The following is a 14142-nucleotide window of genomic DNA, read 5'->3' as shown; positions in this document are numbered from 1 at the left end:
TCTACTATCTTTAATAATAGTTGACTGTGGTTTTGTTGCCTTTTTTTTTTTTTATTTTATTTTTTGAAAAAAAAAAAGATACTTGTCATTTGCATTCCTAGTAAGTATATGCACCTCTGATCTTTTAAATTTTTTCTACAGCAGCTGACAAAGACTTTCTCTATATATTATTCTAAAGTTCTAAAGTCAAATATTCTCATCCCCAAAGCACATACATTGTCATCTAAATATGTTTTGCAAATGTGATCCTTGTATACATCCAAAGTATAGATCTTTAATATGGAAAATTGCAGAAATGGGAAAAGCAGAGTACTCTTCAAAGGTGTTTGAGATGCTGTTATTTTTAAATGCTATGTGGGTTCTAATGACTTGCTTTGTGGTGAGATTGGTACAAGCTGTTGTAGAAGAGGATTCCACAAAAGGAAGAGAAAGTGATATGTTGGTGTTTCATACCATGGAGTTTAGATTAGAGGCTTTGCCGGTCTCTGGATTTAGGCAGGTAAACCTATAAGAATGTGCTTGACTTTGTGAGTCAGGCACTATATGTCTGGAAGAACTTGATTAGATGCATAAAGAGCCGAAATTTTCCTAAGGAATAAAATATTGGAATAGAAACTAAAAATAAACTGAAGCAGAATATGTCATTCCTGTAACTACACCAGAAGGTTAGTTGTCCAATTAACTCTCTCTGCTCTGCAGTTAGGTTTCCCCTCGCCCCTGCCTCCCCCCATGCCTGGGCACCTCAATCCGCAGCCACCAGAGAGACCATTGAGAATTGTCGCACGTCTCTCCTTCCCACAGTCGGACTTGCTCAGCACTTTGGAAACAATAGCTGCTTCACTGCTGAGTTGTGAAACAAAAAAGTTAAACATATCAGGGACAATGCATGAAAAATGTGATGAACAGCCTTCCACAGGAAGAGGTTTTTCCATGGCAGTGTGTAGGTCTACAGGATTTATTGGTGACAAAAGCTAATAAGTAAGAAATCCTTCTTCTTTTGTACATCATCTGCCAGCTCAATACTGAGGGAAGTAAACTGTGAGATTTACTAATAATAGCAGGAAGGAAGAACCCTGTTAAACAGAGATAGCAAAGTTGGAATGATTCGTGTGCATAAAATCCGAAATTGTTTTTCCCTCTCCACAGACCTTTTTTATAGTCACCCTTGGGAAAAGAAAGTAAAAAAATAATAATAAAGAAAAGATATCTTCAGGAGAAGAATCTTACTTTCAGCGGAGGATTGAGGGAGAGGAGGCAGATGCAGGTTACAGATGACATAGTGATGGTCAAGTGAAAATGATGTGGAGATGTGAGATGAAGTGCAGTTGTGCAGTTGTGGAACTGACTCACTCTATGTCCTATTAGTAGCAGTCTCAATTTTCTATAAGCTGCTTTCAGTTTTAAGTGAGGTGCAGCATCGTTAGCCTCAGACACTGCTGTCTCAGCACTTGCTGGTGGGTTATACACAGGGTCTCAATTCACCACTTTTGCTAAGTTCTAAAAGAACTGACAGAAAAGCATTGCTTTATTTTACAGCAATAAAAATGATACCTGTAGGTCCTAGCCATCTTGTGTGTTACCTCAAAATGTTCAGCTATTCATTGCTTTGTTCCTTTGGCTGAGCATTATTCTAATGGTGCAGAGCATGATCAACTGTTTTATCCCCCTGCAAAGTACTTTATAGCATATCTATTTATATAATCTGAGACCCTCCATGAAACAGCTTAAGAGCTGCCAGTTTATTTATATCAAGCAAAATCAAGAAACTTTATAAGATAAATCCAACCAACAGATAAGATGTAAACTTCTCATTTGGAGTATCCTGAACAAACTTAGGAACTTTTTAGCGTCTTTTTTACTCTTGTGGCCTGAGAGATTTCAGTCTGTGTTTCAATCAGATTTGAAGTAATTTAGCAGAAATTGAAAACAAAATTTGAACTTTTATTATATGTTTTGGTTTAAAACAATGAACTGCATAAATTATTTGAAATAAAAACCCAGGTGTTAATTTAGTTGTAAAACAACTATCTTGAGCCTTTGTTATGGCAATAAGTGATTTATTTCAGTTAGGGCGATACAGCTAAGCAAGTGCCACATCTTTGTAGAGCTGGGGATAACTCTGAGAAGTACACTAAAACTGAGCTGAGACTGTCTGTATTTTGGAGATGTCAGTCTATTAGAGGGGTAGACAGGATAACATAAATGAATCAGTTTATGTTGAGGCACTGGGTTGCTAGCTTTGCTGCTATGAGACCTGATCCACAAGTGGACAGTAAGTCTTTTGCAGGGACCTGGAGACCTTGGTGAGAGGAGCAGAGCGGACAAGGAGTAGTATTAGCTTCAGACAGCTGGGTTAGGTGTGCCTGCATGTCTTCTAGGCCCATGGCTCCAATGAAGGCTGCAAACAGCAAGCGAATGAGAGGATACCAATACCGTGAGCAGGCGTGTGTGTGGGGGAGAGAGTGAGTATCAGTTTCACTGGAAGCTGTGTCCATGTGCATACGTGCAAAAGTGCAAGAGTTAATATTTATTCTTTGTAGCCTAGCAATGGTCTCTCCTGAATATATGAAAATTAACTGGGAAAGAGACCAGTTCTGGTACATATCAAATGTAGAATTCAATATTTGTATTTCTGAGGATTTAATTCCTACACTTTGCTGCCTTAAAAGGAGGATATGCATGTATATGCATAAACTAACAGAGTATGTGAAAGAAATTAATGCCAATTTCCATGTAATTACACATGGACAGACTCGTTCTGATAATGTTACATTATATTGTAGATGTTCCTTCTTTGGAGAGGTTGGAAGGGAAATGGCAACACTTGAGTGCCCACTTGGGAGTGGAGCAGAGAGGAAAGCATTTACTTACCCCCGTGGAAGGATAGCCTACACATGATAACATGCTGCTGTATGTCTTCATGTGACACGTGTGGTGCATACTGAAAGTGGAAATACAGCAGAGCATGAGAGCTTTTAAAGTCTCAAGAAAGATTAATACAACAAGAATTTATCAGAAAATATAGATCTATAGTTTCAGGAATTGCCCATTCCCTCGATTACTAAAAAATCAATTTATTTCTCGTAAGTGACTCTTACTGCTTACATTCACTTTAAAAGGATATTGCATAACTATTGCTTGTTATTCTCAATATATTATTTAATGTGAAATCCGCATTTCAGCATTTGATCTATTTATATGCTGTTTGTACACATGGAGACAGACTTTCTTTGGATTTGGTTCATTGTACCTTAAAAATAATTCAAATACCACGGGTTTCATTGTAAACAATGAAGGATTCCAACCCTCAGGTCATTGCCTGTTGTTTAAGAAAAGCACACTTGGAATTGCTTCAGTAATTTTCAGTGTTCTCTTATAAAACTAAATAGGCTTTTCCTGTGATGGAAAGAAGATTAAAGGTCATATAGTTCAAAATAAGGTTTTGGACATGGCCAGATAAAGGGAAATAAACTCTTTCATTAATCAGGTAAAGTTCTTTAATGTTTATTAGTTCATAAGGATGTAGAAGCTGAAGAGAACTGGCAGGGGCAGAATTATGTAGATAACATGACTTCTGAGGAACAGCAATTTTTTCTTCAGCCTTCTTTGTAAGGTCTGAGTGACATGGTCTGGCCCTTGAACCTCAGATTGAATAAAGTGCAGTTGACAATGTAGGCAAATGATGTTTTCCTCTGAAGATAAGTTGTCTTGAAAACTACACCGAAACTAACCATACACCCAAAAAATGAGATGTGCTTTGGAATATTTGGTGTGTGTTTTATTTCAGTTACATATCAGTAAAATGCAGAAAGCATTGGAGAAGTTGGAAACCTCTGTGTATATTCATTTGGTTCTACGTTTATGCACTGCAAAAAAATGTGGGTACATTTGGTTCTATGCAATGAGCCTGTATGAAGTATTGAAGAGACACAGTGGGTAACCGTACCATTCATGGTAAGAGGCAGTTTTTATATATGCAAAGTAATCGAACTTGTGTGCCTTTGCTCAGTGTACTTGTTTCATGCTGCATTGCAAAGTGCAAGAATTCAAGGAAGTGTGTTGACCATGAGGTCACCAAATTCAGGCATATCAGGAAGTGTGTGTAACTGTATCAGATTTACGCAAATACAGAAGCTGAATCCTTCACCTTACTGCACTATTAATTTGCCAGTTGTAGTAAGTATCAAGAAAATTTTTGAATGGGTTAAAATACAAGTGTGTAAGTGACTCAGTGCCGTTTCCTTCTCCTGCACAGGACAATAGCCTAGAAGATCAAAATTTCTCTTTTGGCCAGTAGTGTCCCTTAACCTTCACCCCTTTGTTTTGTGCTTTGTTCAGATGATTAGGTGTTTTCCATCTGCACCTCAATGGGAGAAGAATCTGTGCTTGTTAATTTGAGCTGACTTCCTAAGGAAGTCAGGCTTATCTGATAATGCTTTGTCTGTCCTCTTACCCCTGCAATAACCTTTGAACATGCTGTCCAGGTTCAGTTCACTCAGAATGAGGAGGTGAGGTCTCAGCATCCTATGTCCTTACACACTAGATGAAACTGCAGCTGGATGGAAAGACCCTGCCGAGGAAATGGCTGCAGGGCGAAGTCAGCCTTTACTGGACTGCAATCCAGGCCTCTCTAATGTGCCTTCCCTGCTATCTAATAAGGTTTAGGGGGTAATCTGTAATAACATTTGCCTAATACGTAACAAAAATAAATCATAAACAGGCTTGCACATATCCCAAAACATATATACTCTATTTTTGGTAGTATTAGGATTCACTGTGTTTCTCAGAAGAGTTTGTTTTCTGTTTTTACCAGTTGGAGAGCAGTGCTGAGTTCCTAGTAGTATTTAACCATGTGCTTGTATTTAACCATGTGCTTGGTGGCTAATCGATCTGGGCAAGGACTTCCAAACTCAGGAGTTAGACGTCCAATATTCTTCTGAAAGTGTCTTTGTTCTTCTGAAAATCTCATGCTAGGAATGTCAAATGCAACGTCTGACTTGGGGGCCATTCTTACATGGTCTACGCTGGGCAATGCTTGGCAAATTACTCCAGTAGGACCAACAGTTTCCAAATGAGCATATGGTTTAAATGAAAACAGGCATAATTCAGTGGGAACAAAAGGCGAAGTGTGCAAAACATGTATTTAGCTTGTAAAACAAAGAAATGTCATCTAACAAGGTCAGTTTTAATTGTGGTAAAAATAAATCATTGATTCCTACAGTGTCTTTTTGATTTGTTCTGCACTTTCAGTCTACTACTCTGCCTGTTAAGTATTACAACGCTTATTTTCTTCCTCTTCAGCCCGGCTACCCCAGCAGGAATATTCTTCCCAATTATCTCTATAAGCTACCTGGCTTGTTCTTGTTTGGTGGGGTTTTCTTGATTGACATGAGTAACTTGAAGGAGTCTTCCATTATACTTTCCAAATACTTCTCAAAATTTGACATCATCATCTTCTGTATATTTTCCTTTCTTTCTAAATACAAGTCCTAAGGGTCTCAGTTTCTGTGTGTGTATGTGTTGTGTTGTCCAATGGGTACTAAATGCTTTTGTAAAATTACCCTTGAATTGTGGTGGTTGTTAATGGGTTTCTTAAGCAAATGACTTCAAACCTTTCTGATTCCAGTCCTGTGTGTAGTCTTCATGCATCACCCTCCCCATGCAAGGAAATCCCATGCAAAGAATCATAGAAAGGTCTTCTCTCATCTCCTTGCTGGATGAAGATGCTAGTCATAAAATCATAGAACAGTTTGGGTCAGAAGGGGCCTTCAAGATCATCTAGCTCCAACCCCCCTGCCATATGCAGGGATACCTTCCACCAGACCAGGTTGTCCAAAGCTGCATCCAACCTGGCCTTGAACTGTTCCAGAGAAGGGGCACCCACAGCTTCTCTGGGCAGCCTGTTGCAATGTCTCACCCACCTCAGAATAAAGAATTACTTCTTTATATCTAATCTTAAGTCTTATCATCTTTCAGTTTAAATCCGTTACCCCTCATCCTATCCCTGCACTCCCTGACAAAGAGTCCCTCCCCACCTTTCCTGTAGCCGCCTTTAAGTATTGGAAGGCCACTATAAGGTCTCCCCAGAGTCTTTTCTTCTCCGGGCTGAACAACCCCAACTCTCAGCCTCTCCTCACAGGGGAGCTGCTCCAGCCCCTGATCATCTTCACTGCATCCTCTGGACCCGTGTCCTTCTTGTGTGGGGGCCCTCAGAGCTGGACACAGCACTGCAGGTAGGATCTCACGAGAGCAGAGTAGAGGGGGAGAATCCCCTCCCTTGACCTGCTGCCCACACTTCTGATGCAGGCCAGGACACAGTTGCCTTTCAGGGCAGCAAGGGCACATTGCTGGCTCATAGTCAGTTTTCCGTCCACCAGTACCCCCAAGCCCTTCTCCGCAGGGCTGCTCTCAGTCCGCTCATCACCCAGCCTTTATTTGTGTTTGGGATTGCCCTGACCCATGTACAGGACCCTGCACTCGGCCTTGTTGACCTTAATGAGGTTTGCACGGGCCCCCCTCTCCAGCCTGTCCAGGTCCCTCGGGATGCCATCCCTGCCCTCCAGCGTGTCTAGTGCACCACACAGCTTGGTGGTGTTGTCAAATTTGCTGAGGGTACGCTTAGTCCCACTGTCCATGTCACGGACAAAGATGTTAAACAGCACTGGTCCCAAAACCAACCCCTGAGGAATGCCACCTGTCACTGCTTTCCTCTTGGACATTGAGCTGTTGAGTGCAACTCTTTGAGTATGACCGTCCAGCCAATTCTTCATCCACTGAGTGATCCATTCATCAAATCCATGTCTTTCCAATTTAGAGACAAGGATATTGTATGGGACAGAGTCAAATGCTTTGCACAAGTTCAGGAAGATGATGTGAGTTGCTCTTCCCTTATCCACCAAAGCTGTAACCCCATCATAAAAAGCCACCAAATTTGTCAGGCATGATTTGCCCTTAGTGAAGCCATGCTCACTGTCACCAGTCACTTCCTTATTTTCCATGTGCCCTATCGTATTTTTCAGGAGGATCCACTCCATGATCTTTCTGGGCACAGAGGTGAGACTGAGTGGGCTGTAGTTCCCCAGGTCTTCCTATTTTTCCCCCTTTTCAAAAATGGGGGTTATGTTTCCCCTTTTCCAGTTAGCAGGAACTTCACCAGTCTGCCATGACTTCTCAAATATGATGGAGAGTGGCTTAGCCCCTTCATCCGCCAGTTCCCTCAGGACTCACAGATGCATCTCATCAGGTCCCATGGACTTGTGCACTTTCATGTTCTTTAGATCGCTATTTGGAAGTACCTATGAGCATTCCTAGTCTGCAACTTGTCTATTTGTATTTCTATAGTGTTTAACACTCATGAGATCAGAAGAAAGGAAGAACTGGAAATACTGGAAGGCAGGTGCAGCTGCGTGTTGGCCTTGGACTCTGAGCCAGCTGAAATATTTACTTCAGCTGGGGTGCACCTTTACTCTTGTTGGTAAAATTTCCTGCCAAAATGCTTGCCTTTGTAGATGGTGCTTGTGACCAGGAGCTTTGAAAATGAACTGTTGAAGTGTTAATCCTTGTGTGTTGCATCCTGACATCTCACTCCACCTTGCAGAGCAGAAGCAGGCTGAGGTGGCTGCAAGATAACTGCTGTGGCTTCCCAGCATCTCAGAGGTGATACTGCTGTTTGGCAGCTAGAGGAAGGAGTGAGGAGGGAATTTCTCTCCTTGTGCTTGACAGGAAAAAAACCAACAAAACAAAGTTTGTCTCAAAGGACTGAAAATTTGGCCTTGTGCACTCCTGCACATTTACTGTATAATATCTTAACACCCTGTCTTTGTTTCCTTTTTCCTCCACTGCAGATTAGCAGAGTGCATTTGGTGCAGATAGACAACTTGAATTATTTTATCAGCCTTCAGAAAGAGAAATAGCAGATTCTTAAATTAATTCCTCAGAACTGGGGAAAGCCAGATTCCCAAATGGGATTCAGCCTTCATTTATAAATGAGTTTTAGTGATTCATGTCCTGCAAATCTTTTATAACGTGGCATGTTGCCACGTTATAAAACAGAGAGGGAAAGCCTGCATTTAGATTACTGAAGAGAGATTTTTGTCTCAACTTTGGGAATTTTTTTAAGGAGGTGGAAGAATGTACTCTATTGAAAAACAGCCAAACCCCCTCAAATAAATCTTATTAATTCTACTTTTATTTTTTCATTATTACTCAGCTAGCAATAAAGTCAAAGACAGAAGGCTATGGGTTCAGCAAAGCTTTTCTAAAGAAAGGCAGTTCATTTTCTGTTTCTGCATTTATTGTCTTTACTGTTAGCTGCATTGGCAATTTGCTTGGTTTCCCAGAAATGTGTACCTCTGGCATGGTCTTTCTTTTAGATAGGGGAATTTTTTTGGAAGCTTTCTGTTGGCAATAGTAGGTTGTGAAAAGTGATACATGCATTTTTATCTGGCTATAGGTGTGGTTTCTTTCACTTTGAAGGTTAAATTAGTACCTTTGGTCAGAGGCAAATAAAATTAGTGTTCTCTACCTGCTAAACAGAATAATTTCTCTTTTAGGCTTAAGGTTTTGATCTAGGTACATACTTAGCACCTGCATTTCTGCCTGGCTGTATTTGGGATAATGGCTGTTCAGTATTGCCAAAAATGCAGCCTGCCATCAGTCTACAATTTTTTGGTGATGTGCTATATAATAATTTTCCTTGAGAGCTTTCAGTGTTCCATTTGGTGGTAAATTATTATGATGATACTTTTAACTGTGGAGAGAAAGCAAATAAATCGTACTTTGAGAAAATTTATTGACAGATTTCTTCTATTATGTTTGATACGTATATTTTTACTTCTTTCATGTAGTATTCTCCACTTAAAGTTTCCCTAAACCTTTTGTATAAGCTGACTTTTTAACCATTTCTTTTTAGGTATCTGCTTGTGGAGCACAAACATAGCCATAAAAAGTGTCGCCACTGTTCTTCAATTAATAGATATTTTAAAAAACACATCTGTAGGGTTGTGACTGACAGATTAGACTTCAGGCAGAAAGCAGGCCAGAAAGATTTTCAATTTTTTTATCTGTTTCATTTGTTTGTTTTCAAAGTGGTTTCCAAGCATTTGACAATAAAATACATTCAGACCCCAGAAAACTCAGAAGTAGAGCACAGCTTTGGAGAACATCTATGCTTAGTGAACTGATCTGCTAAACTGACTAAGAGAATAGGGGTTTTTTTCCCTTTAAAGAGAATCGAGCATTTGGTCAGATGTGCTTTAAAAAAAATATATATGTAGAATCAGTTAAGTCAAGAAATATATACATAGTCAGTAGGACAGATACCAGTTATCTTCTGGTTTTCCCTTTGAGAGGTTAGGTCTAAAGAGGCTGGTAATATCTTAGCATGTTACTGTCGAACTGCTGCCCTTGTTTTCTCAGTTTTCACAGAACCTTTAACCTTATTTACAACTGACAAGGTTTTGAAGGAAGGCTGTCCACATATATTTTCCAGGGTGCACATTATTGCCTTGGAGTACCTTCCCTCTCTTACCTATCTGATCACCAGTAGGTGCACTGTATGCAGCAAAACTTATTTAAAAGTAATCTAAAAATCCACAGTTGGCATTGAGCTGTGTTAAATAAGGGCCACCATCTGCTGGCTTCAGTGATTAAGAATCTGAATGTAACTGTTCCTTTGTTAGCTTATTTGCATAGGAAGCTATTTAAAATTATTTTTTTTTTCTAACCACAGGCAGAAAGGTAGTTCCTCTACACAACATAAAGCCCTGGGCAGAAGTCAGGACATCTCTATGTTCTGTAGCTTTCAACAGTTACTGTGGAATCCTGCTTTTAGTAGCTGCTCTTATAGATGGCAATTATATACTGAAGCCTGCCATGCCTTTGCTGTTGGTATGGCATGAATTTGCATGCGAGTACTTTTTGCCTACACACATGATGTTGTTACTTGGCACAGATTTATGGGAGGCTTTTTCCTTATTTTAAGATTTCAAAAGTGAAAGACCTTTTCAGGCAATGCCTTTAAGATAAATTTGCTGTGCAAATATATTCACACTAAGTCAGGAGGTTTACAGTCCATTTGAGGATGAGATTGGAGTCTGAAGTACTAGATAAACAGCTACGTGGCAGCTTTATACAGTAGTATCCGGTGCTGGATCACACACTGAAATTCAGTCAACAAGGTCTGAATGCTGGGAGAAAGCAAATATGGCATGGGCTGTGTAAACACATACTACGCTTAGGTTTGCCTTAGAGAAGTTCTTCATTGTGCTTGATAATGCTCTGGCCTCAGGGGGCAGAAATATTTAAAAGCTGAGCATACAGCAAATTTGTTCCATGTTTGTTCCAGGAATGATCAGAAATCTAAAAACTGAGACTGGGAAATGGTGAAAAAATTTGGAATTTCTAAGGGAGGAGCTAGTAGAGACCTGGTATCATGATCTTCTATGTAAAAGGTTGCTGCAAGGCAGAGGATAAACTGTTCTTTGTCAGCTGGAGGTAGGACAAATTAATGTGCTTAACATGGAGCAGGAGACAGTTGTATATCACAGTGGGAGCACCTATAGTGCCAGTGAAGTGACAGGAATAAATTGCTCAAGGAAATGAGATGTGCTATTGCTGATATTTTTTAAGATGGATAACTTTAAAAATGGTTTAGTTGTAGTTGGTCTTTCTGGTGGAGAGAATGGGCTAACCCCCTTCATACCATTTTTTAAAAATTAGGATTTACAGTGTAAAGATGTTTACACTTAGTAGCAACTGCTTGTGTTGCACTCCATCCAGCCTTGGTCAAGGTTTTCCCTTCTTCTGACAACGTTGAGCTCTCTTCTCCTAAATAAATATCTCTGACTCTTATGTTGTCCTATCCATCTTAAAAGTACATCTGTCTAGAGGATAACATGCTTTTCATATCTTTCCAGGGTAGGGAAAAACCTCTATGGCTTGTTTGAATTAGTTTTGAACTGATGGAAGGCAGCTTTCATCCAAAGAAAGTGAACTTCACATTTTTAAATGACTTCAATTATTTTTTAACTTTTTAATTAAAACAAGCCTATAAATGAGGATATTTTCTCCTGACTAATGGCATTTAATTATGTGACATGAGGCTTTGAATTTCCAACTGTTCAGCAAGCTGTATAATGTGTATAAGAAGACAAGAGCCAGGGAGTCTACACTTCTTACGAAAGATTGTGGTTTATAAGACTCTCATTATGCTCTGCGTGAAAGTACATAGGTTCCCTTTGGTGCCTGACCCTGAAACAGAAATTAAAACTGTACTTGACATAGGAGAATTTGGTATGACTCAAATTTCTTGTAATTCACTGCTATAATGTTACTTTTAAAACTTCTGCAGTAGGGAGACTACTCATGAAGCAATGTATTAAAAGAGTGTGGAGAAAATCAGATTTTCTTCAACCACACACACACACACATACACATACACACAAAGTTGCTGAATCTGCCTCATAAACCTGGCATGACTAAACAGGTTTTGCACAATCCTGTACAGATAATGTGTTTAGAAAGTGAGAGGCTTGGGATTTAATTAACTTCATAATGCAGTTTTCTCTCTTTCAAGTGGCATCAGTGCTTTTTCTTTTTTTTTTTTTTTTTATTCTTTCTTTGGATTCTGCTAGCTGATAAGGGACTGTCAAGTGATTTTGATATAAAACTTGAAATTTTGACTTTGGGTTTTTCCTCAATCCAGCAGTGGCACCTGAAGATGCACTCACAAACAAACATATAATCTACATATACACTGCAAATAGAAATCAGTAATTTTATTCATGTAACTCCCAGGTCTATCTGAATGGTCTTCATGTTTTTGATGAAGTCATAGGTTTGTGAGCAAGGTTTAAACCTGGAGGTAACATCCCATATTTTCATCAGTAACATGGATAAATATGATACAAAGGCCCTGAGAAGACACCAAAATGCAGTGGGTGACCTCTGGCACAGAGATTATTATGTTCTATGTGCTGGCGGGTTTTTGATTCATCTTTGACTTTACATGGTTTTGTTAAGCTTCACTCTTGATTTTGCCTTTAACAAGTTGCATGGCATGGATGCTACAGTTTAGGAATATATAAAAAGAACTGAATGTATCTGGGGTAGTATAGCTTAAATCACTGTGTTTTAGTGAGGTCTTCAACTGGCTTGAGAACATGGTGAAAATAAAGTAATTGTTAAATTTTAAGGGTGTTTATTCCCTCCAGATGTAACACATCTACCATATCATTTCTGTCAGCTTCTGTGCTGCCTGGGCCTTTCCCTCAGTCTGGTTATTGCAGATGAAGAGAAAGAAGTGGCCCCTTGTGAACAACTCTGTGTTATTTGACATAGTTCTGATATGTTTCTCCTCACACAGTCCAGATTGCAGAGGGATAGAGGAGCATTTTGGGCATTCCCAGCTGTCCCCTGAGGGATAATTCCTTAAAAAAAAAAGTAATTTAAAAACTGTGGTTGAATTGCAGGGATGAGAGAGCATACTCCTGGTGGCACAGAGGATTTCAGTGAAGAGAGATTTCTTTTAAAATTAGAGGCTTTTAGACAAAGTCTGTTTTTCTGACAATGATGTACATCTGGCTTTGGAAGAGATTTCTAAGACAAGGTCAGGAGCCTTTCCATTTGAAAGAAGTAGCCTGGACAAAATGGGAGTTTTACAAAACTGCTCTTTGGGAGCGGCTGGCTCAGGTATGTTCTTATGTGAAAATGATCCAGCTCATGCTGTTGGTCACTGCGAGAAGGCCCCTTGCTATATGGAAGTCATGGTGTCTGGGAGGGTGCTCAAGGCTTCAGAGCTTTCAGGTGGCAGGGAAACTGTGCACAAGGGATTGGCTGGACTTTAAGATACGATTTCCTGCAATTTTATTTTTTATCATTTTTATCATTTAATACTATTATTAAATTTATTGTCTATTTTCCCATTATTAAGTCTATTTTCCTATTTATTAAAAAATTACCATTTTTTATCACAAAAAAATGTAGTGGCCAATATGAGGGTAGAACTGAAAGTGTTCCCTGGGTCCTGCTAACAGTGGAACTTCTCTTCAGAAAATATGCAACCCATTAATCTTCAGAGAACACATTAAATGTAATATTCAAGATAGTTTTTACCTTAAGGTCAGTATTTACAGCAATGAGTATCTTTCGGTAGAGAAATGGTTCTCATTTTTTCCCATTTTTTTCCTCCAGACATTCTTACTTAACACTGGATTGAACCAGTGATCAGATTTTGTTCTGCAGTGTCTCAGGCATCCCATAAATTTGAGTAACAGCAATGTGTAAAGTGAGCAGAGGAGAGCAGAAAACAGATGGGTTCTCCTGTCCCCTTAAACCCATATGCAAAGCAGGGCACGTTTCCATTCACAGTACACAAGACCCTTTGTGAATGTGACATTTCATCCAAGTTGAAGAGACCTGTTGTAGGGTAATACCCTGCCATGTCTATTATGTTCTGGCCACAGATAGTCTTGAACAAGGCCTGTGGATGGTTGTGTTTTATATGTCTGTGATTCTTGTGGTCATGTTTGAAATGTCTCACTGAAAACATATGCGTCAATAAATTGTTGGGACAGTGAAAAGGTTTTCTTGCCAGAAAATGAAGAAAAAGGAGTTGCTATGCCTGGGAGCAGCACTAAAGAAGAAAAGTAGATGGAACAAAAAGTGGCATTTCTAGAGTACCAGCTCTGGAATTTCAAGAGCTTCTTGGTTTTGTTTTTATTTTTAGAACTGACCAGCATGTTAGAAGATGACCTTTATTGCTGCTTGAAGCTGCTGTTCTGAAAACAAACAGTAGAAGAATGTGGAAGAATTCAAGACTCCGTTGCCTTTTCACATTCGCTGTTTTATGTTTAAGAAGCTTAATATATAGTCAAGAGATAGGTAAGTTCATTGCAATGTAATTCACTAATTACTTTTTCTTTGTATCTTCTGTACTGACACCATTTAATTACGTTGCTTTCCTACTATATGTATGTTCAAAATCTGTCACTTCTGTGGTCCCACACCACCCTAGGGATGGACTTACTAACAGTCCTGGTCTCTGCTTTCCAGCACCCAGTGTCATCTTGCAAATCAGTGCAAAATTAGGTGTTAAATTCTCCATAAAGAACTGTGAGTCTGGATATGCAGTTGGTGTAAATG

The 14142-nt window shown here is 39.4% G+C and overlaps 1 protein-coding gene across 2 annotated transcripts in view; it reads left to right on the top strand.

The window, feature by feature from the left end:
* The window catches only part of LOC104360622 (LIF receptor subunit alpha), a 56053-nt gene that overhangs the window by 8944 nt on the left and 32967 nt on the right, over nucleotides 1-14142 (top strand). Inside the window, exons 1-2 of one of the 2 annotated variants that reach the window (XM_032992218.2) lie at nucleotides 12576-12690; nucleotides 13727-13881. In XM_032992218.2, the coding sequence (XP_032848109.1) occupies nucleotides 13800-13881 (82 nt within the window). In that variant the 5' untranslated portion in view covers nucleotides 12576-12690; nucleotides 13727-13799. Of the gene's footprint in view, nucleotides 1-12575; nucleotides 12691-13726; nucleotides 13882-14142 lie in introns of those variants that run through there. The other variant, XM_032992219.2, reaches the window with a different exon arrangement.

This window comes from Tyto alba, unplaced genomic scaffold (genome assembly GCF_018691265.1).
Source record: "Tyto alba isolate M040663 unplaced genomic scaffold, T.alba_DEE_v4.0 Super-Scaffold_42, whole genome shotgun sequence".
Lineage (NCBI taxonomy): Eukaryota > Metazoa > Chordata > Aves > Strigiformes > Tytonidae > Tyto > Tyto alba.
The sequence above is the reverse complement of the archived record's forward strand: the minus strand, read 5'-3'. Positions and strand labels throughout refer to the sequence as shown.